Source organism: Prinia subflava, chromosome 12, assembly GCF_021018805.1.
Source record: "Prinia subflava isolate CZ2003 ecotype Zambia chromosome 12, Cam_Psub_1.2, whole genome shotgun sequence".
NCBI lineage: Eukaryota > Metazoa > Chordata > Aves > Passeriformes > Cisticolidae > Prinia > Prinia subflava.
Genome location: NC_086258.1, coordinates 953,414 through 973,055, shown reverse-complemented (window position 1 = coordinate 973,055; position 19,642 = coordinate 953,414). Strand labels below are relative to the sequence as shown.

General features: G+C 50.1%; 1 protein-coding gene across 13 annotated transcripts in view; it reads left to right on the top strand.

Annotated features, from left to right (window-relative positions):
• Positions 1 to 19,303, top strand: part of ZNF618 (zinc finger protein 618) — a 147,083-nt gene extending 127,780 nt beyond the window's left edge. For 12 of the 13 annotated variants that reach the window (XM_063410088.1, XM_063410097.1, XM_063410093.1 and 9 more), the window contains 3 exons: positions 4,208 to 4,285; positions 9,574 to 9,675; positions 10,447 to 19,303. In XM_063410088.1, coding sequence (XP_063266158.1) covers positions 4,208 to 4,285; positions 9,574 to 9,675; positions 10,447 to 11,960 — 1,694 coding nt within the window. In that variant the 3' untranslated portion in view covers positions 11,961 to 19,303. The remainder of the gene's footprint in view (positions 1 to 4,207; positions 4,286 to 9,573; positions 9,676 to 10,446) is intronic. The other variant, XM_063410095.1, reaches the window with a different exon arrangement.
• The last annotated feature ends 339 nt before the right edge of the window (positions 19,304 to 19,642 follow it).

Here is a 19,642-nt window from a genome sequence, read left to right as displayed (position 1 = left end):
CAATTTGGGACTTTGCTTTTCCAAACATGCTCCAGAGCATCTTGTTGCCTCTTACTGTCTGAGCTGGCTAGAAGTGACAGAAGTTCTGTTTTCAAGAAACTTCCACTGATTTGGGGGTGTGCTGGTGTTTTTGTAAGAGCCTGCTGCTGTTTCTCCTGCCTTGTCTCATGGGTTTGTGTAATGGGATGGTGCAGTTACGCTGTTAGTAAAGCTAAAGCCAATGGAAACATTGGGTGGAAACACTGAGAAGTTTTCCTCACAGTTGTTCTGCATTTTGTTTTTCATCAAGATGTGGACAGAAGTGTTGAAATGTGGGTCTTTTCTGCTGAGGAAAGAGCAGCCTGGGGAGCTGTCCCTGCTGAGCCGTGGTGTCACCCTGCTGGGTGTCTGTCACTGCACGAGCACCTCAGGGCACTTGCTGTTGAAACTTTCTATTAAAGCTCTCAACTCCTGTTCACTCCTGGCTGCAGACCAGGCTCTGCTGTTTTCCCTGGCTTAGATGTGGCAATGAGAGTTAACATGGGAATTAGAGTGATTTATTTAACCTAAGCACAGGCACTGGTTTTCCTCTGCCTTGGCTCACACAGCTGCTGCCTTGCTCTGGTGTCTTGCTCCCTGGGTAAAGCACTAATGAAAGTGTCTAATTATAGCCTTGGGAAAGATGTTTTAAATTGTGCAACCAGATGTGAACATTAGTTCTGTGGGGCTCAAGACACTGAAGAGGTTTCAACAGCTGCTGGTTGGGACCTGCTCTCAGAAAACACCTCCATGAGCACAGGGGGCTGATGTGGGCAGCACAGAGGGGCCCAGCTTCCCTTGTACCACCAGCAGCTGGGAGCAGAAGGACAGAGAGCAAAAGGGGAGACCTGGGGGCCCTTTGCTGAGCTCAGCCCACCTGAAGGAGAACAGATCCCTGTGGATGCATAAACCTAAGCCTGAGTAAGAAAGAGCTGAAATTCCCAGGGGGAAGGACAAGCAGAGATCCTGCACTGGTGGGAACTGTGCTCCTGGGAAGGAGAATGGGGCACAGGTGTGGCTCAGATGGGTGTGCAGAGCAGTTTTGACAACTTTTCCAGTCTAATTTGCAAGAGAAATCAAAGGGAGGATAATTTACTGGATTACCAGCCCAGGTGAACTGTTCTTTTCCAGCAGTAACTTTTCCCTGGTCTGGGATACAGATTGCCTCTTTCTTCTCTCCACCTTCCAGATCCCTCTTCCTCTTCTGGCACATCCCACCCTCCTTCCAGCCAGCCTGACTGTTCCTAGCTCTGCACTCTGGAGCATGAGGGGCTCAGGAGCTGAAAGCTCAGAAGGATGAGGGTTGATAGAGCTCTGGGAAGTGGAGTGAGTTCATTCATTCCCATGGGAATTCTGCACATCCTCATAAGCATCCCTTCCCCTGGTCCCAGGAAAGACTTTGGAATTCATGGGTGAATTTAAATTTTATGCTTATTCTTAATGTGGCTCATTTTTATTTGTGGTAAACTTAGACTTCTGTATGTCCTTGATTCAGAATTATTTAGAAAATACTTTGGCATTTTCAGAACATGAAATTAGCTTTTGAAAGTAGGTGGTGATTTTGTTTCCAAAGTTGGACATTTCTGGAGTAGAACAGAAGGGACATCTTTTGGAATTGAGATGAAAATCAACACAATTTTTCTGAGAAGAATCACAAATGAGAGACTTCACCAATTCACTGCCTGCACTGAGCATCCAGAGATTTGTGGTGCCAAAGGGAGGAGCTTGAGATGAAGAGCTGCAGAGACCTTGGTGGTCACAGCCTGCTGGATGCAGATGGGAGAACCCAGAAGAGACTGGGCAGGGGTGAAGGGGAGCCAGGCAAGGGGAGAGCTAGAAAAATAGCACAGGTCTGTGCTGATAAAATAGCTGAGAATACAGCAGGAGAGAGGTGAAGCAGCTTAGGGAAACCAAGTGAGCTGAGAAGGAAATGTGAGTGAAACAGGAGAGCAAAATGAGTGTGGGAAATGTGCAGCTTGGAGAGTGCTGGCTGATGTGAGGGGTTTGCCTGCTGCTGAGGCTGTAGCTGAGCTTGGGGAAGAGCTGTGCTGAAAACCCCCAGGGCAGCTGGGGGCTGGTGTGGGGGCAGAGAAGGGCCCTGGGACTGCAGTGGTGAGCAGAGGTTCCCCCACTGCCTCCTCTGCACTGCAGGCAGAGGGGGCAGAAGGGAATGCAGGTGTCTGCTGATGCGTAAATGGCACACGAGAGCTGCCAGTGTCCAGGCGACTGCGGGGTGACATCTGCAGCTGGCAGCCTTGCTGCAGCACTGAGGGGTACAGCAGGGTCTGTTCTCCCCTCTGGTGAAGGGGCAGGGGCTCCAGCAGAGCAGAGGGGCAGAGAGAGAGGGTCACACAGCTCTTCTGACCTGCCAGGGGCCTGTCAGCAGCAGTCAGCAGGCTCTCAGAAGTGTGGCTGCTTTCATTAGATTATTCACACGTTAATTTTGATGCTTGAAGGGGCAGTCAGGCCCCCTCAGTTTGTGATGTTTCCATCTGAGCAGTCTGGGCTCCGTGAGCAGCAGAGGCACAGGTCATTGGCACTGAAATACGAGCCCAGGAGGGATGGTTTGCACCCACAGGGAGCCTTCTCCTCTCTGAGAATTAAAAATAAGTCTGGACAGTTAGATTGCATTGTACCTCTTGTGACACTGTACCACAACTACCTCACTACTGATGATTTCAGCAGACACAGCCAGTCCCTGTTAATTCCCAAGGACTAAAATCCCTGTGTGCCACTCAGCTATCCAAGTCATCTCTTTTCCACAAGCACAAGTTACTTAAGTACTGAATTTCCAAACTTCCATGCTGCAGCAAAGCCCAGGAGCAGCATCACAAGCAGATAGTGAGTTAAAGCATTGAGCACAACTCCAGACAGGACTGGCTCCGTTTCAGAGGCTGTAGGTTCTGTGGAAAAGGTTTAACCTCACAGCAAAGAGGTACAGCTTATACAGACCTGCTCATGCTCTCTTTTATGTTGTTCCTCACGGATTCCTGTAGGCTTGAGGTGGATTTTGCAGTTTGCTCCCTGAGATAGACTTCTCACAGGGTTTAGGCTGCCTTGTGCTTCCCTGGGTTTTGGTTCTTCTGTCCAGGGTGCTGGTGTTTTTGCTTATTCATTGATACACAAGGGTTGCACTCACCATTGTTTTTCCCTTTGAACTTAGATCTAGACTTCTGAAATATTGTAGCAATAGACCCTGCTCCGAGTGTGTGCCAGACACTTGTATCCTAAATTGTTCACATGCCAAATGTGTTTGTCCATTCTCCTGCTCCAGGACAAAATGCCCCAGTGAGAGATGGCAGTGCTGGTGTGGCTGCAGGGACGGAGGCAAACTGCAGTGTACCCGAATTTCAGCACTGTAGTTTGAGATCACATCCGTCAACCAATGCATTTTCCTGATACTGTTTAAACAGGCAACTGCAAACATTTGCTGTTAGGTTAATTCAGTGGAAAAAATTCACTTTCAACATAGAGCAGGGCTAAATGTATCTTTCAGCTCATGAGGGAGCTCCGCACCTAGCTCTTGCCTCACTCCAGCTCATCCATATTGCTCTGGCACATGGCTCTCCTGCTCTGCTCTCAGCCTTCAGGCACAGCCCTGGTTCCTGTGCTTTCTGCCCTCCACCTCTCCTTCCCTGGCATCCTGCTGCCACCCCGCCCCGTGACACTCACCAGTCCCTGGTCTCACTGCACTTGGTGCCAGCCACAAAGCCCCAACTGAGTTCCCTCATGCCACCGCTCCACGCCCGGCCTCTGACTACAGCGTTTGTCACAACCCAGTGCTCCTTGTCTCACTCAGGAAAGGCAGCAGACACTGGAATTGGACTGAACTGGATGGAGATCCACCAGGCTTTACTCACAGGCGCAAAAATGGCAGGGATACGCTCAAGGCAGGCTGCAGCAGCCCGGGCGAGCAGACGCCGGCCAGTGGGCAGCCTCAAGAAACCCTTGTGCAGATGCCTGAGATGCCCACAGAGAGCAGCAGCTTCCCCACAGTGCTCTGCCCGTCCCCTGGCAAGGAAGTGCAGCAGCAGGAGGTGCCCAGCCCAGCCCAGGAGGCAGAGCCCTGCCCGGGCCCTGGCTCCCTGCAGAGCTGCTGTGCCCCACAGCTGAACACACTGAGGTATGCACCTGTGCTGCTTCCCTGCAGACTCTGTGTAATTCTTCTGAACTGATTTCTCCCAAACAGAGCCTTACACCTGTGGAGCTTGTGGAATCCAGTTCCAGTTTTATAACAATCTCCTGGAGCACATGCAGTCCCACGCAGGTAAGCTGGGCACTTCAACTTGCTGCAAGCAGAGAATTAAATTCTGTGCTGCTGCCTGGTGCTGACCCTGGTGTGTGTCCATAGGGTTCTCAGTGCCCCCATTCCCACAGCCCCAGTCATTTCACCTGCAACAAACACAGTCATCCCTCAAAGGCTGGAGCACATAGGCTCAGGGTATATTGTAAATATTGCTCCTTTCCTTAGGGAGAGCGGGAATGTGCCATGCTAGCTCAGAGTCCATCACACTGCTCATTTGGCTTTATCCAAAGCTATCCAGAGAATCCTCATTGCATAAGCTCCTACAACATGTTAAATTCCCCTCGTGCCAAAGGGATGGCTCTCAAGGAAGCAAACAAACCAAAAACGTTCACAGGGCAGCAGAGCCTTTGCCCACGCAAGTGCTGTCCCGTGTCTGTGTCTCCTGGAGTACTGCAAAGGACTGAAATGTGTTCTTGGAAGAAGAATTTGCCATTTCAGCGGCTGTGTTCAGTTCCCTCTCAGCTACCTACAAATGAGAATCCTTAGGAGTCATTCCAGTGCTTTGTTTCTAAGGCACTGGTTTTGTTTCCTGTCTTGATACATAACAGATGATTTTAAAATTTCAAAGCCAAACCTGTTTCAAAGACAGCATTCAACATATTCAAAATATTTTATAAGAATTAATTTTATATTGGCAGATTTTTTCTTCTTTTTTTCCTCTTGAATAAAAATTCAAGTGAGCTAACACAGTTTTAAGAACAATTAAATCCCCTTTGACAGACCGGTGTTCTGCAACAGACTGCTCTGTTGAGATGCAGATGCAATGCAGACCCTGAGGAAAGTGGCACAGGAAGACAAGAGGCTTGAGGAAAAGCATATTTCCCTTTCTGTAACAATAATGTTCACCAAAGTTCTTATCTTGCTCTCTATTTGAGTTCTAGTCCTATTTTTAATAGTATCGCTTGAGTTCTTCATCCATAAGGTTCCTCTTTTCCATTTCCATTTCTGTTGGCAAATCTTAGTGCAGGCTTTGTGTGTTGTTCAGCAGCTACTTATCATCTGTGTGCTGTTACAAAGAGACTTTGAGGGCACTTTGTTAGCAGGTGTGAGTTTGTGTTAGAGCACTGGGGTTCCTGTGGAGGGTTGGGACTCTGTTACCCCGAGGAGCAGTGGAGCTCTGCTCAGGGCAGGGCTGCCCTCACTCTCTGGCCTTGGGTCCGTCCTTGCTGGTTGTCCATGGCAGTTTCTGCTGTCTCCACGCTGTGTGCTGACCATCCTGTTCTTGCTCTGGGCTCTGGTACTGAAATGCAGCATTTTGGGTTACAGCTCTGGGTGACACTGAGCACAGGAGCTGAGGGGACAAGGGCAGCTCACTGGCAGGATTGAGCTATTGCAAGTTTTAAGCTAGTGCTACCTTCAGCTTTCTCCTTGTTTCTTCTTTACAAGTGTCCCATGAGAGTGGTGCTGAGGGCTCCCTGAGGGTGGGGAGGCCCTGGCACAGGGTGCCCAGGGAAGCTGTGATTGCCCATCCCTGGAAGTGTTCTAGGCCAGGTTAGATGGGGCTTGGAGCAACCTGGGATGGTGGAAGGTGTTACTGCCCATGGTAGGGATGGGACTGGATGACCTTTACGGTTGCTGCCAACCCAAAGCAGTCTGTGGTCCTGTGGTTATTCACCTGGGTTACTTTGGCCACACAACAGGGCTGCAGGGAGCAGTATCTGTGATTCAGCTGCTGTCACATCAGAGCTCTGTGAATGGGTAAATCCCCTCTGCCCAGCTCAGGATTACTCTTGGTAAACTGTTTTCTCATTGCCCCCTACTCTGTTTTCAAGTCCCTTCCTCTGCCTGGCTGCTTCCTCCTGAAGTCTCACTGGTGCAGCGACAGCAGGGGTGTCCATGTCTTTTAGCTGCTTTCTGCAGGCGCCACCAAGGCTGTGCCCTGTGAAAGCCACTGTCCCTTCCTGTGGCCTCTCTGGGTGTGGTGCTTGGCAGCCCTGTGCTCACACCTCTCCCCTGCCTCCCCGTGTGCAGCTGGGGCGTTTGCCACTGTGGATTGAGGGCAAAACCAGAACAGAGGCAGGAAAACTGCAGGCAGTGTTGGTGGGTGTCCAGCTCTGGGCGTTTTGTGTCAGCAGACAGCACTGAGGGCACACAGGGCCTGCAATTGCCCTGGCAGCACTTTGGTGCCTTCAGGATGACAGGAGGTTGTAGTGAGGTGAGGGTCGGTCTCTTTTCCCAGGGAACAACTGACAAGGGCAAGAGGAAACAGCCTCAAGTTGTTCCAGGGGAAGTTTAGATTAGAAGGGTTCTCAAGCACCCTGAGCCCTGGGCAGGGGTGAAGTCACCATCCCTGGAAGTGCTCAGAGAACATGTGGATGTGGCACTTGGGCACATGGCTTAGTGGTGAATGTGGTGCTGGGCTGCGCTGATGGTTGGACTGGATGACTTTGGAGGTCAGTTCTAACCTAAACAAGTCAGTCATTCTGGGATTTCCATATCCAAGAAACAGCATTGCCCTAACGTCTCTGAAATCTGGGAGTGCAGGGACCTTGCAGTGCCAGCAGACCTGGTGGCACAGGATGCATGGACTGGGGACACAGGCATGGCATTGGTTTGTCAGGCATGGTCAGGGAATGTTTCATTACGAGAGAGAGTCAAGAAGCCTGTATAGGTCAAACGCTCCCTCAGTTCATGTGCTCAGCAGCCCAGTTTGGTTTGTCCTGTCTAATGCAAAGGGCCGATCTCTTCCAGTGGCTGTGCTGCCTCCCCTGGACCCTCCTCACGAGGGACAGAAGCCAGGGGACATGCTGCTGGCCTCCAGAAGCAAAATCAGGGACATACTGGCCATTGAGTCTTTCAGAGGGCTTAGCCTGGAGGTTGGAAGGTAATAAGGAGAGATTATAGCTTCATAAAGCAGCTACACAGTGAGAAGAAGCAATTAGAATGTAAATTGGGTGCTGAAAGGCAGAAATAGAACAGCAGAACACCAGGCAGAGGAATTTGTTCTGTAATTACATGGAACAATATACAGCTTTGACTCCCTTTAGAGTACTTTGTTCAGGTCGAGTGCTGCCATATAATGCCCTTCCTACAATCTAGGCCTAAAAAAACAAAAGGAGGACTAGCCTGAACCTGGATTAAAGGATTGGTGGCATGAAGAAAAATTAAGAACCATGATCTGTGTAGTTCACAGACTGCCTGATAAGGAAGATGAGGCTGAAATGTACAAATCTCATTAATGCCACACTGAATGCCAGATATTTGTGTATAATAAATCCCCTATTATTAGGAAATAGATAAAAGAGTTAGGGTGAGGAAATGCAGAGGGTTTCTCCCCCTACCCATCCCTCACCAAGACAAGGAGGGCATCAACCATGAGCAAAGCTAGTAGGCAACATCCAGCATTTTCCTTTGCCCACCCACAGATATTTGGAGTTGAGGACACTGGTGACTGGCTCAAGAGCAATTAGTCTGACAGATCTGGGGGAAAGGTGATGTGTCACACCCAGTCACTGGTGCTCTCTGAGGCACCTCGTGCTCTTCACATCTCTGCTCACCTGCAAAGAGCAACCTGTGGCTGCAGCCAGCATGGCAACACTCCCTGGGTACCCAGCCAGGGGGTGCCTGGGTACCCTGGCAGGGAGTGCCGTGGAGCTTCCCAGGCACACACAGGCCCCAGGCAGTGCCAAAGGCTGTCCTGGATTGTGTCCTGGATTGCTCTGAGGTATTGCCCCGGCCTGTGCCAGTGCAGTGCCCACAGGTGACTGGGCAGCCTGTGCCTGTTGATGGGCAGGTCTGGAGTGCCCGGCAGTGAAGGGCAGAGCTGCCAAAACTGGAGAGGACTAGAGGACAGCACTGGAGCTCCATCACACTGCTGCTGGTCTCCCTGCTCTCACAGGTTGCTGGCACACATGGAGGGGAGCAGCTCTGCCCTGTCCTGTGTGTCCTGCTGGTCCCCCAGAGCAGCCTGGCGGAGCTGTGGGTGCCTCAAGGCACTGCTCCAACTCGTGCTCCTCTGCCCAGAGCACAGGGCAGGGTCACTGCACTCTGTGCTGGTGTCCCCAGGCTGCAAGGGCCACCACCTGAGCTGGCCAGTCTGCATTCCCTGTAAAATCACTGGAGAGTCTGTGACTCCAGGTGAGTCCAGGCCACGGTGGTTCTTACCCTAGGAGAGGATCCGGTTCTGCCTAGGTGAATGAGTGGCACCCCTGAGTGCAAAAGGAGCCCTAACAGGCCACCTCAAAGAGGGGTGTGTCTGACAGGTGTCCAGAATTAGGTGTGATGAGTCCAGGGTGATGAGCAAATGGCCTGTTCTATTTTCCTTGATTTTATTTCCATCCTGCTGTTCTGCCTCGTCATCAATCTCTCCATCTTTCTGCTTTCTCTTCCAGCCCATTTCATTGTGCACTGTTCCTTCCCAGCCTGTTTCACAGCATCATTTTGTACTGAAGCATACTAAGAACTAGAAAATTTCCTCTAGAGAGTGGGGAGAAATTCTTGGGGCACAGGAGAGGAAAACATGGATACAATACTGACTTTACTAATCTTGCTTGCATTTTCTTGTAAGATCCCATCAGACTGACAGCCAAAATGTTTAGCCCAGTTACATATGCAGAAATGTGAGCACAAACACAAAGACTTTGGGGGCACTTGGTGTCTGCAGCCTCAGGGTGGGATGGTCTTTGGTCCACACTCCAGAAACTTTGGCTTTGTGTTTGCAGCCTGAGGCAGCAGGGAGAGCCCCAGAAGAGATGAGCCCTTGCTCTTCACAGGGAGGAAATCAGACCTGAACATTGCAATGAGACCCTGAAATCCAGAGGAGCTGAGCATAGCTTGAAACCCAAAGTGCTTCCCAGCAGGAACAGGGCAGCCACCTGCAGTGCAGGAAGTGGCAGGGAGGGAGCAGAAGGATCAGTGTCTATTCCGCGTCATTTCAGAAGCAAATGAATGGCCCAAGTCAGGCTGAGCTTCCGTTCCTCTTGGTGTGCAGCTTCAGCTCCTCGGGAGACATTCCTCAGGCATCAGGGTCCCTGGTGCACCGAAAGACATGTGGCACATTGCAGCCACATTTTGGGAAGCGATAGGTTGTAAGCCCAAGGACAGTTTTAAGGTCCCTGAGGGTGCTGTGCCTGCTCACTGGAAGCTGCCTAAAAGCCACAGAGAGTGTGGTAGGTTGTTGTCCCCTTAGTTAAAGGAACCTTGCATAAATGCTGAGGAGTTGGGCAGTTTCTGCTTCTTTGTGCTTTAATAATGTGCTTTTAAGCACATTATTTTGTGCTTTTAACCCCTCCCTGTCTCTTGCCTCACAGCTGACAATGAGAACAACATTGCGTCCAACCAGCCCAGGTCACCTCTCCCCGTGGTTGAAGAAAAGTGGAAACCACAGCTCCAAAGAAACAACGCCAACAACAGTACGTAGCAGCTTCTCACTTTGTCCCTGTCCAACAGGTGCCTCAGGGGTGCAGCAGTGATGGACACTGCACAAGGCCCTTGTCCTCACCAAACTATGTTTGATGTCATCCTTAATTCATGTCCTGCCTGGCAGAGTAGAGCACCCCTTCCCACTACAGGAGTGCAACAAAGAGCCCTGGGGTGGTTGGAAAGGTTTGCGAGGAAGATGCATTTGGTAACTCCTGGAAGAAGATAACTTCTAATCCGAGGTCAGACTTTCTGGCCTGGAGTTAAAAAACTAATCCAGTCATCGTGGTGTGACAGGCACAGGGTGCCCAGAGCAGCTGTGCTGCCCCTGGATCCCTGCAAGTGTCCAAGGCCAGGCTGGACAGGGCTTGGAACAGTCTGGGATAGTGGAAGGTGGCCTTGCCCATGTCAGGGGGTGGCACTGGATGGGTTTTAATGTCTACTCCAACCCCAGCTAGTCTGGGATTATGTGATTTGATGTCCAACTTTCTATCTGGGCTGAGTTGTAACTATCCCTACACCAGGGACAGGACGCAGATCTGCTCCCTGCTGCTCTGTGCAGGAGCAGGGCCTGTCTCTTGAGGTTCATCTGTCCAGAAACCTTGGGGGAACAAATCCAAGGTTGGAGTTGTCTCTTCCATCAGCTGGGCATGTTCCACCTCTTTGGGGGTCTCTGAGAATTGTTTTGTGCCTTGGCCCCTTGTCTGTCCCGTTGTGCTGGTGCTGATCTGGTCCTTCCTGTGCCCACTTGTGTTTCCCTGCAGCGCTGGCGAGCGGCTCGGTGGGGAACAGCGCGATCCCGGAGAAGGAGCGGCAGAACATCGCCGAGAGGCTGCTGCGGGTGATGTGCACCGACCTCGGCGCGCTCAGCGTGCTCAGCGGCAAGGAGTTCATCAAGCTGGCACAGACACTGGTGGATAGCGGGGCTCGCTACGGTGCCTTCTCCGTCACCGAGATCCTGGGCAACTTCAACACCTTGGCTCTGAAGCACCTGCCTCGGATGTACAACCAGGTGAAGGTGAAAGTCACCTGTGCCCTAGGCAGCAACGCCTGCCTCGGCATCGGGGTCACCTGCCACTCACAGAGCGTTGGCCCCGACACCTGCTACATCCTCACCGCCTACCAGGTGGAAGGCAACCACATCAAGAGCTATGTCCTGGGCATTAAGGGTGTAGACATTCGAGATAACGGTGATTTTATCCACCACTGGGTGCAGAACGTGCTGTCGGAGTTTGTGATGTCGGAGATCAGGACGGTGTACGTGACAGACTGCAAGGTCAACTCCTCGGCGTTCTCCAAGGCGGGCATGTGCCTGCGCTGCTCGGCCTGTGCCTTGAACTCGGTGGTGCAGAGCGTGCTCAACAAGAGAACACTACAGGCTCGCAACATGCACGAGGTGATCGAGCTCCTGAATGTCTGTGAAGACCTGGCAGGCTCCACGGGCCTCTCGAAGGAGACCTTTGGCTCCCTGGAAGAGACTTCCCCACCACCCTGCTGGAACTCAGTCACCGACTCCCTGCTGCTCGTCCACGAGCGCTACGAGCAGATCTGCGAGTTCTACAGCAGGGCCAAGAAGATGAACCTCATCCAAAACCTGAACAAACACCTGCTCAGCAACCTGGCAGCCATCCTGGCGCCGGTGAAACAGGCCGTGATCGAGCTGAGCAACGAGAGCCGGCCCACACTGCAGCTGGTGCTGCCCACCTACGTCAAACTGGAGAAACTGTTCACTTCTAAAGCCAACGACGCTGGCGTGGTCAGCAAACTCTGTCACCTCTTCTTGGAGGCGCTGAAGGAAAACTTCAAAGTTCACTCGGCACACAAGGTAGCCATGATCTTGGACCCTCAGCAGAAGCTGCGGCCCGTCCCGCCATACCAGCACGAAGAGATCATTGGCAAAGTCTGTGAGCTGATCAATGAGGTGAAAGAGTCCTGGGCAGAAGAAACAGAATTTGAACCTTCAACCAAGAAGCCTCGTGCAGCAGGGGAGGCCACAGCAGCTCAGGAAGAAGATTGGTTCGGGAAAAATGAAGTCTATGATTATTTGCAAGAACCTCTCTTCCAGGCCACCCCTGACCTGTTTCAGTACTGGTCGTGTGTTACCCAAAAGCATACGAAACTAGCCAAGCTGGCCTTTTGGCTCTTAGCAGTGCCTGCTGTGGGTGCCAGGAGCGAATGTGTAAATATGTGTGAGCAGGCGCTCTTGATCAAAAGGAGGCGGCTACTCAGTCCAGAAGACATGAACAAACTCATGTTTTTGAAGTCCAACATGCTTTAAGACTGTACTTTAATTAAAACAAAACTTTAAAACACTGTTCCAAACAAAGAAAAAGAAATTTAAGTTCTAAACACTGTGGACCTCATTATGAATGCCCCTGGAAACCAAGTGCTTTTTTATATATATATAAAAATATAAATATATATAAAATTAAGTTTGAAAGGAAAGCTGAGCACGGGAGAGAGACAGCCCTCTGCCAGGAACGTGCTCCTTTCCATAGATAGTATGTGGACTTGACAGACTTTCTAATGTTTTCAAGTGGGCAGACGAATGGGAGGCTGATGTTTAAAGTCTTCAGGCAGCTGAGATCTAAAGTGACTTGAAGTTTCTTTTGTTTCTCCTCCAACCCACTTTTCCTCTTGTCCCCTGGGCCATCTTGCCATGGATAATCAGACTCCATTGACCAGACCAGTTCTGCACTGGACTTTGCTCCTTTGAATAACTGTACACCTTGAGGGCACTTGGCTGCAGCCTTCTTGGCATGATGCACAAATCAGGGCAGCTGTGTTCCATCAGCACTGGTGTCTTTAGAAATCAGGAAGGGAGGCTTTAAGGTTTTTTATTTTTAATTTTATTTTTAACCTTTCCATATCCTTTTCTTCCAAAATCCAAAAGTTACTCCTCTGTCTTTACTCCCAGTTTTGAGTTTAACATGGTAGCAACTGATTAAAAGTTTGATTTCAAACTAAGAGAAATGGTTCATGGCAGAAACTGTCAGTAATTGTTCCATTCTTGGCTTTATATGTTTTTAGGGCAAAGCTTATTTTCTGAACTCCCAATGTTAATTAGCTTTTATGTGAATTTTGTCCATCAGGTGTTCTCAAAGTTGTTCTAGAGTAGCCCATTTGCAATTAGATAATAATCTTATGGGAACCACAGCAGTTGTTCATGTGGCCAAGCCTAGAAACCAGGAAAAGCAAATGGTGAACACTGGTGGCTGTGGGCCACCAGTGAGCTTGCCAGGTCTGCCAGAGAACCCTTGTACCTAAAGTTGTTTATTAAAAACTGTCTCAGTGACACACAAACCACCCTTCTCAAGGCCAAGGACAAACCAAGGTGTATGATTTTTCAGGGGAACAAAGCTCACCAGTTTTGTCAAACTGGGGTTTGAAGGAAGCTTAGAGAAGTGCATGGGCTCAAAGATCCTTCTGAATGTAAGTGCTCCTGATTGAGTGCAAAGAATATCTTCCCATTTTTGTTTGGAATGGTTTCCTCTAGTGGCACGAATGTCTTTTTGATACCTACAGTGCATTACACTACTTGTTCTGTTGCTGACCTGTTCTGGCCAGGAAGGCCACGGGCCCCAAAACGTTCACACGTAACTGGCTCACCCCAAATGAAATTAGAGATCCCCATAACCCCAAACCATCTGGGTCACTCTGCTGTCCCCAAGGCTGGAGCTCCTGCAGGCACAGCTTCTGGGCTGCTGGACAGGCTCTGTCAGCTTTCATGTCTCTTGGACAATTCCTAACCTCTGGTGCCAAACTGCATTTTTACCTGCTGGGACTTGTCTCCCAGAGGAAAACTGAAGCAAATCCTTGTTTTTTCAGCAGTCTCTCCTGCTTCCAGGAGCTCTGGAGCTGCAGTCCCGGTGGCGTGGGAGGGTTGGGAGGAGGGACTGGCCCTGCTTGGAGCAGGGTGGAGCCCTTCAGCAGCATGGGCAGTTTGCTGCTGACTGGCAGTGCAGGAGGAGACTGGAGACCCTCTCTGAAGTGCTGCTGTTGACCAGATGTTAAACCAGGATCCCACCTGCCCAGCTCTGGCTGTAAGAGAAGTTGCAAGTTCCAAGACATGAGAAAAAGCAAACCAAATCTCTCAGGCTTTGTGTGCAGATGCCTCGAACCTCACGGGCATTCCCTGACACCTGCACTACCACAGGACTCAGGGTCACAGTTTGCATGCTGGACCCTTCCCCACGCCAGGCTCATGAGGACAGACCTTAGCACCAGCTGTCTTGCCCCTTCCAGCCCTTTCAGCCTTCCATTGCCTTGAGGCTGGTGTTTGGGTTGACCTCTCAGCACTGTTACTGCCATCAGGCCACAACCATTGTCTCCTAAAATGTTAAGTTTTTGCCTAAAGCACACAGCCTGCCACATGAACAGGAGCTGCCGAGGCAGAGGCTCTTGGACTCCTGATTTCCCTGGCAGTGGCTGATGGAGGGGTTGCTTGTAGGGCCAGCTTTCCTTCTTGCTGGTTTTGTTTTCTCCTGTACAAGTCCTGCATGCCCAGCCAGCAGCTGGGCCCGTGGTAGCACAGCAGTTGCAGGGCAGGAGAAACCTGTGACAGACACAAAGGAACTCCGAGTGAGTGAGTGAGGTGTGTGCTGAGCCCACTGGTACCTGACAGCAGGAGAACTTGGCTGGTGCATGTCCCCAAACAGGATTAGCTGTGGGCACAGAGGGTACCACATAGCTCAGCTGATGGCACAGAGATCAGGATTAGCAGCTCCTTCCCCTAATGGCACATCACACCTTTTTGTCTTGTTCACCTGAGACCCTGAGAGCTCTTTGATGCTCAGGGGGACATGCAAAGCCCTTGCATTCCTTTGGAAAGACAGCTCCAACCCCCAGGCCTCCTTTGCCAAGGGACGCATAGATGATTTCTGTGGGATTTGCAAACTCGTGTTGTCTGTGCGAGGTATCGAGGGTGGGAAGTGGGCAAGACACAGTGAGCACAGCTGTAAATATCTGGAACTGAGAATGGGGCAAACTGCAGGGATTTGTGCCCAGCAGTGAGCAGGACTGTGGTGCAGACTGAGGGCATGCAGGCAGGAAGGCCACAGCCACCCCTACCTCCCATCCCATCTCCCCTTTCCCTTCTCACACTGTGGGTTTGGCACCAGAGCTGGGATTTTCTTGCGGTGCTGACCAAAGAGAGGGATGGACTGACCCTCTCCCCCATCCCAAAAACTGCCCCTCTGATGCAACTCTGGTTGTAGTTGCACTAATGATGGGTGTTAAGCAGTGATGTCGGGTAGATGAGATTCTCCCAAAGACTTAAAAACTCAACTGTTGGAAAAGCAAGAGAAAACCTAAAGGCCTAAAATGGAGCATTCTCAGAGATGGTGAGGAGAGGGGCTGCTTGGGCAGCCCCTTCTCCAGAGACTCGGTGGAGGAACGTGCAGCTTTTCCTGACTCTTGCATATGGTTGCAGGGTGCTCAGAGGAGCTGGCTCTGCTCCAGGCTCTCTCTGGGTCACTTAGGCCTCAGTAAAAGCAGAGAAGCACATCTGTAGCACATGAATTTACCTTAAATGCCAAGCTTTTACTCCTCTTCCTACTTCCTTCTTCAAAGCTTGAATTAACATTCTAGGGAGCAGAAATACTTTACCAAGGTCTGAAATTTGGAAGCTCTTATTTGCCAGGTTGCTCCAACCCGAGCTGCTCTGTGGTGCCTCGGATGTGCGGAGCAGCCAGAGTGTTGTAGGGAGCACTGCTGGTGCTGGGGTGAGAGACTGCACAGGAGAGGCTCCAAGTTTGGCCAGGGCTGTCGTGAGGTTCTGCTCCCTTTGAGCTGGGAGGAGAAGGCCTCGGAACTGGGATCATCCTCTGGTGGATCCTGTTGGCAATTTGCCTTCTGCTTGTTGGTTTTCTTTAACCTCCCTTGTGAAACGTGTCAGGATGCAGGAATGGTGTGTGCCCTCCAGGCATCCACCTGTTCCTGCCGCTGACTGTGCCTGACCTTGCAGACTTCCCTTCCTGCCTTCACAGTTTGTTGGGTAGAGTTGTGACCTTCAGGTGGGGAACAAGCACCATCAGCTGAGAGACCTCCCAAGAGGGAGGGGCCTGTCTGAACATCCTTGTTACTGAAGAGAGTGGGGTAAAGGCAGAGCTCTCAGGGGGTTGTTTCTGTGTGGGTGCAGCAGCCAGGTCAGGAAGGATTTGTCTCCTGTGTCTCTCAGCAGGCAGTGATTGTGTTTGGCTTGCAGCATGGACTTGGTGTCTTGCACCTGGGTCAAGTTGGGATGGAGGTGAACTTCCCTTTCTGTCCAAGCTCTCTATCTGTGCTAAGGAAACTACTTTGGCTGGGTTTGAACTGATGCAATCTGCAAAACTTTCTGTGAAAGCCAACTGTGAGCTCAGGTTTTGTCTAACTCAGTTGTTTGTTCATTGCTGGTTAAGCCAGTTTAACTTTGAGCTGAACTGGTTTAAGCATCCACACAAACCACCTGCACTGGTTTATCTGTGCTTGCTGGGCAGAGATGATGTCCAGCAGCAGCTCAGGGAGTCATGACCCTTATGTGAATTTTGCAAATGAATTTGCAGCAGATGCTCTCAAAGCTTGGGAATGACTGAAAATAGAAAGGAGACACTTCTGGAAATGGCTTGAGCTCTAAATGGTGGCACTGGAGTGTTCAGTGAAATGGCTCAGGTGGGTTGGGTGGTTTTTCTCCATCTGCAATAACTCAGAAAGTTTAGCAAGGGAAGGAATTACCAAAAATGTTTGTGTTGGTGGCCGAGTCTGCTCAGAGAGACCAGTTCCACTCTGGCTGTGGTGAGCATAGGACAAGGGACTGGAACCTCCTGCTGCTCCCACAGTGCTCTGGGCATTTCTAGGCAGCACTATGTTACTGATGAATAAAAGACGTTAAAAGAACAGCCAGGAAGGTGTTCTAAGGCTTGGAGTGTTGCTTTATGCTGAGGAGAGGCTTGGATCTCTGATAGCACGTCTTGGCTGAGGGAGAGGCAGGAGCTTCTGTGAGTATTTACACAGGATGAGGACAGGCTGTTCCCTATGCAGCAATTAGGAGTAATGGGAGAAAATTAAAAAAGATACTAAAGGCAGATCCTGGGAAACCTCTTCAGGGAGGATAATTCTGTTCCTCTGGGAGGAGTCTGCGAGGGCAATTTGTTTTGAGCCCTGTCATTGACGACAAGGCTGCAGAGTGGAGCTCACTTCATGAGACACGAGGCTGGACCTTGCCAAGAGAAAAGGAAAATTTGGTATAGGGGTGGGAAGTGCCAGGTTCCTGCCCAGGCCCCTCCAGGAGGGTTCACAGAGCCTTTTCCTCCCCACTCATCACCAGAACCAAGCCCTTGCCAGCTCTCAGTGCATCCATCAGCTGGGTCCCATCAAGGACAGAGGCAGCTGAGGAGAAGCTGCCAGTGAAAAGCAAATGTCCTGTCAGATCAACGTGGGGGAGAGTGTTCAATGTCTTTGCTGAGGTTTTTCTGTGCAACACTGTGATCTCAGATCTGTGGGATCCCTTGGGAATGCCCAGAACCATCGGCTGAGCCCTGTGCCCCATGCCAGACCTGACACTGTCGCTCTGTAGCAATAAGAACTCCCTGTTCCTGTGTGTGGGACCTGTCCCCTCACGGCTCCACCACCTCCATGGGGCTTCTGGAAGTGTCCCTGAGCAAACCCTGAGGCCCAGCTGAGCTCCGTGTGGGACAGGCCTGGGGACAGTCCTGGGACAGTCTGCTTGCGCTAGGCCAGAAATGGTGAACCAATGACAATGAGTTGCCCTTAAAGTTAATTTTCTCTATCGAATGTTTGTGGGATTTCTGTTTAATTTCAGTTTAGTTTGGCTGCTTAGTTGAGGTCTTCTTCCTGTTGAGAGTCCTTTGTTTGTAACTTGGCAGGAGAGTTTTGTTCACATAGACCATGATGTATCCATAGACCCTGAGGGGTTCCTCATCCATAGGCAGATGAGTTGGAATTTTTGGTTCCTGAAGCAAGAAATGACTGGCAAGATTTTCTTTAGCACCCTTGACAGTGGGACCCAGATGAGCAGCTCAGCCTTAATGATGGGAATATTTTAGAGTGGAGTTGATGAGCACAGACACGTCCAACCCTTGCTTTTTACAACCAAAGTTCCTTAAGAAGACACTTCCAGCCTCACTGGCCTTGAATCCTTGTTCTCGCCTCCCAGGGGTTCTCATGGCAGTTTCTGCAGTGTCTGTAGATAGGCTAGGATTGTTTTTTCAAGGGGGCTGGAGGGTGGGAGAAGGGATGACTTTTCCCCTTCCTGTGTAGAAGGACCTTCCTCCTCAAGGAAGGAGACGTGTTCTGGAAGGACCAACAGTTTTAGGAGCTGTTTTCCATGGTCCCTAGAAAGTTACTGGTACTTTAATACTCCTTTTTTTGACTTCTTTGAAGGAAAGCTGGTAGTGGATGACCTGCACAGTGATGACAGGTGACAGCCCCGGCTGTCAGTGGGGGAACACTCTGCCCAGGCCGTGAGGATTGTGGTCCATGCCGTGGACAGGCAGTGTCACAGTGACAACCAAACATTAGGAGATTCTTGTTTGCAGCCAGTCTGAAAAGAGTTCCTCGCTCGTATGTTCCATTTCCCAAACCTCCTCCTTGGAGCTGAATTCTTGTTTCACCAAGCAAAGGATTTAATGTTCTCCTGCCCCTCCTGGCCCTCCCTGCCCTCAGTAACTTGTGTGCATTTCCTTCCTTTCTGTAGATGCAGATGTTCTAGGCAATACCACAGAGCACCCGCTCTGCGAGTGCAACCATGTCATCTTAAAAAATACAAAAAAAAATATACAAAAAATATACAAAAAAAATATCTTTTTTAGGCCAGAGTTTTCTACAGGTATTAATGAATATTTTTCTTAATCCTTATAAGTTTTATGTGTTTAATATTTCTTAATACCGGTAGCATTAATTTATACTTTTGTAGCAACACAATATTTTTATAAACCGCCACCGCTGGCTTTGTCTTCATAACGGGAAACGTGCGGGCAGCTGGCCCCGCGCTGTACCATGTACTGTATTTAAAAGGTTATCTAATGTCACACTTGCTGTGTTAATAAACAAAACAAAACCTGTTTGAAGTCTCATGTATTGTTGGTGTGGATCAAATGACTCACTAGAGAGCAATATTGCACGGGGTTGAGTTGCTGATTTTCATTGTGATATGCGAACGCTTGAGGCCAACTCAAGTTCTGAGGTTTTTTGGTTTTTTTTCTTTTTAGGATTTTGTTTTGGTTTTGTTTTGTTTTGGGTTTTTTTCAGCTAAATAAATTCAGTGCTGTTTGAAACTTAGACTGACGTCAAATGAAAAGGATTATTAAAGAAAAAAAAATCAAGGTGTTTAAATGTTGCTGTTTTTACAAGTCTGTTGCTGTCTGAATGGAAATATTCCACAAGAGAGAAGGAATAGTTCCACTTAGCTTCCAAAGGGGCCGAGTGCTCCAGGCCAGAGCTCGGTTATTTGGAAATACCTTAGAGACATGTTTCTGCAACATTCTTTTCAGAATTGATGCCAAGGCAGAAGACAAACTGTAACTGTAAGAAAGCATCCGTTGCTTGAGGATTTTCATGTCAGTGTTGTATTTATGGTTTTACAATAAAACAACCTTTAGGGAAAAAGAAGTGTCTGGGGTTTTCTATATTTTCTGTATTTCAAGTTTGTGACTGGGACATCCCCACTGCAGATTGTGCTGTTGTGCGGAGGAAAACATCCATGGAAGTGACCTGGATCCCAGCAGTGGTGTCTGATGGATCCCGCAGAACCATGGAATGGTTTGGGTTGGAAGGGAAATCCAGTGCCACCCCTGCCATGGCAGGGACACTGTTGTTGTTTAAATTTATGGGGGGTCCCCGGGGTCTTTTGGGGTCGTGGTGTTCCCGTGCTTGCAGGCAAGGAGACTCAGACGCCGGTGGGGTGCTGATGAGGTGAGGGTTTATTCACTGAGGGAGAGGGGAAGGGGGGAGGGGGGAGGGGAA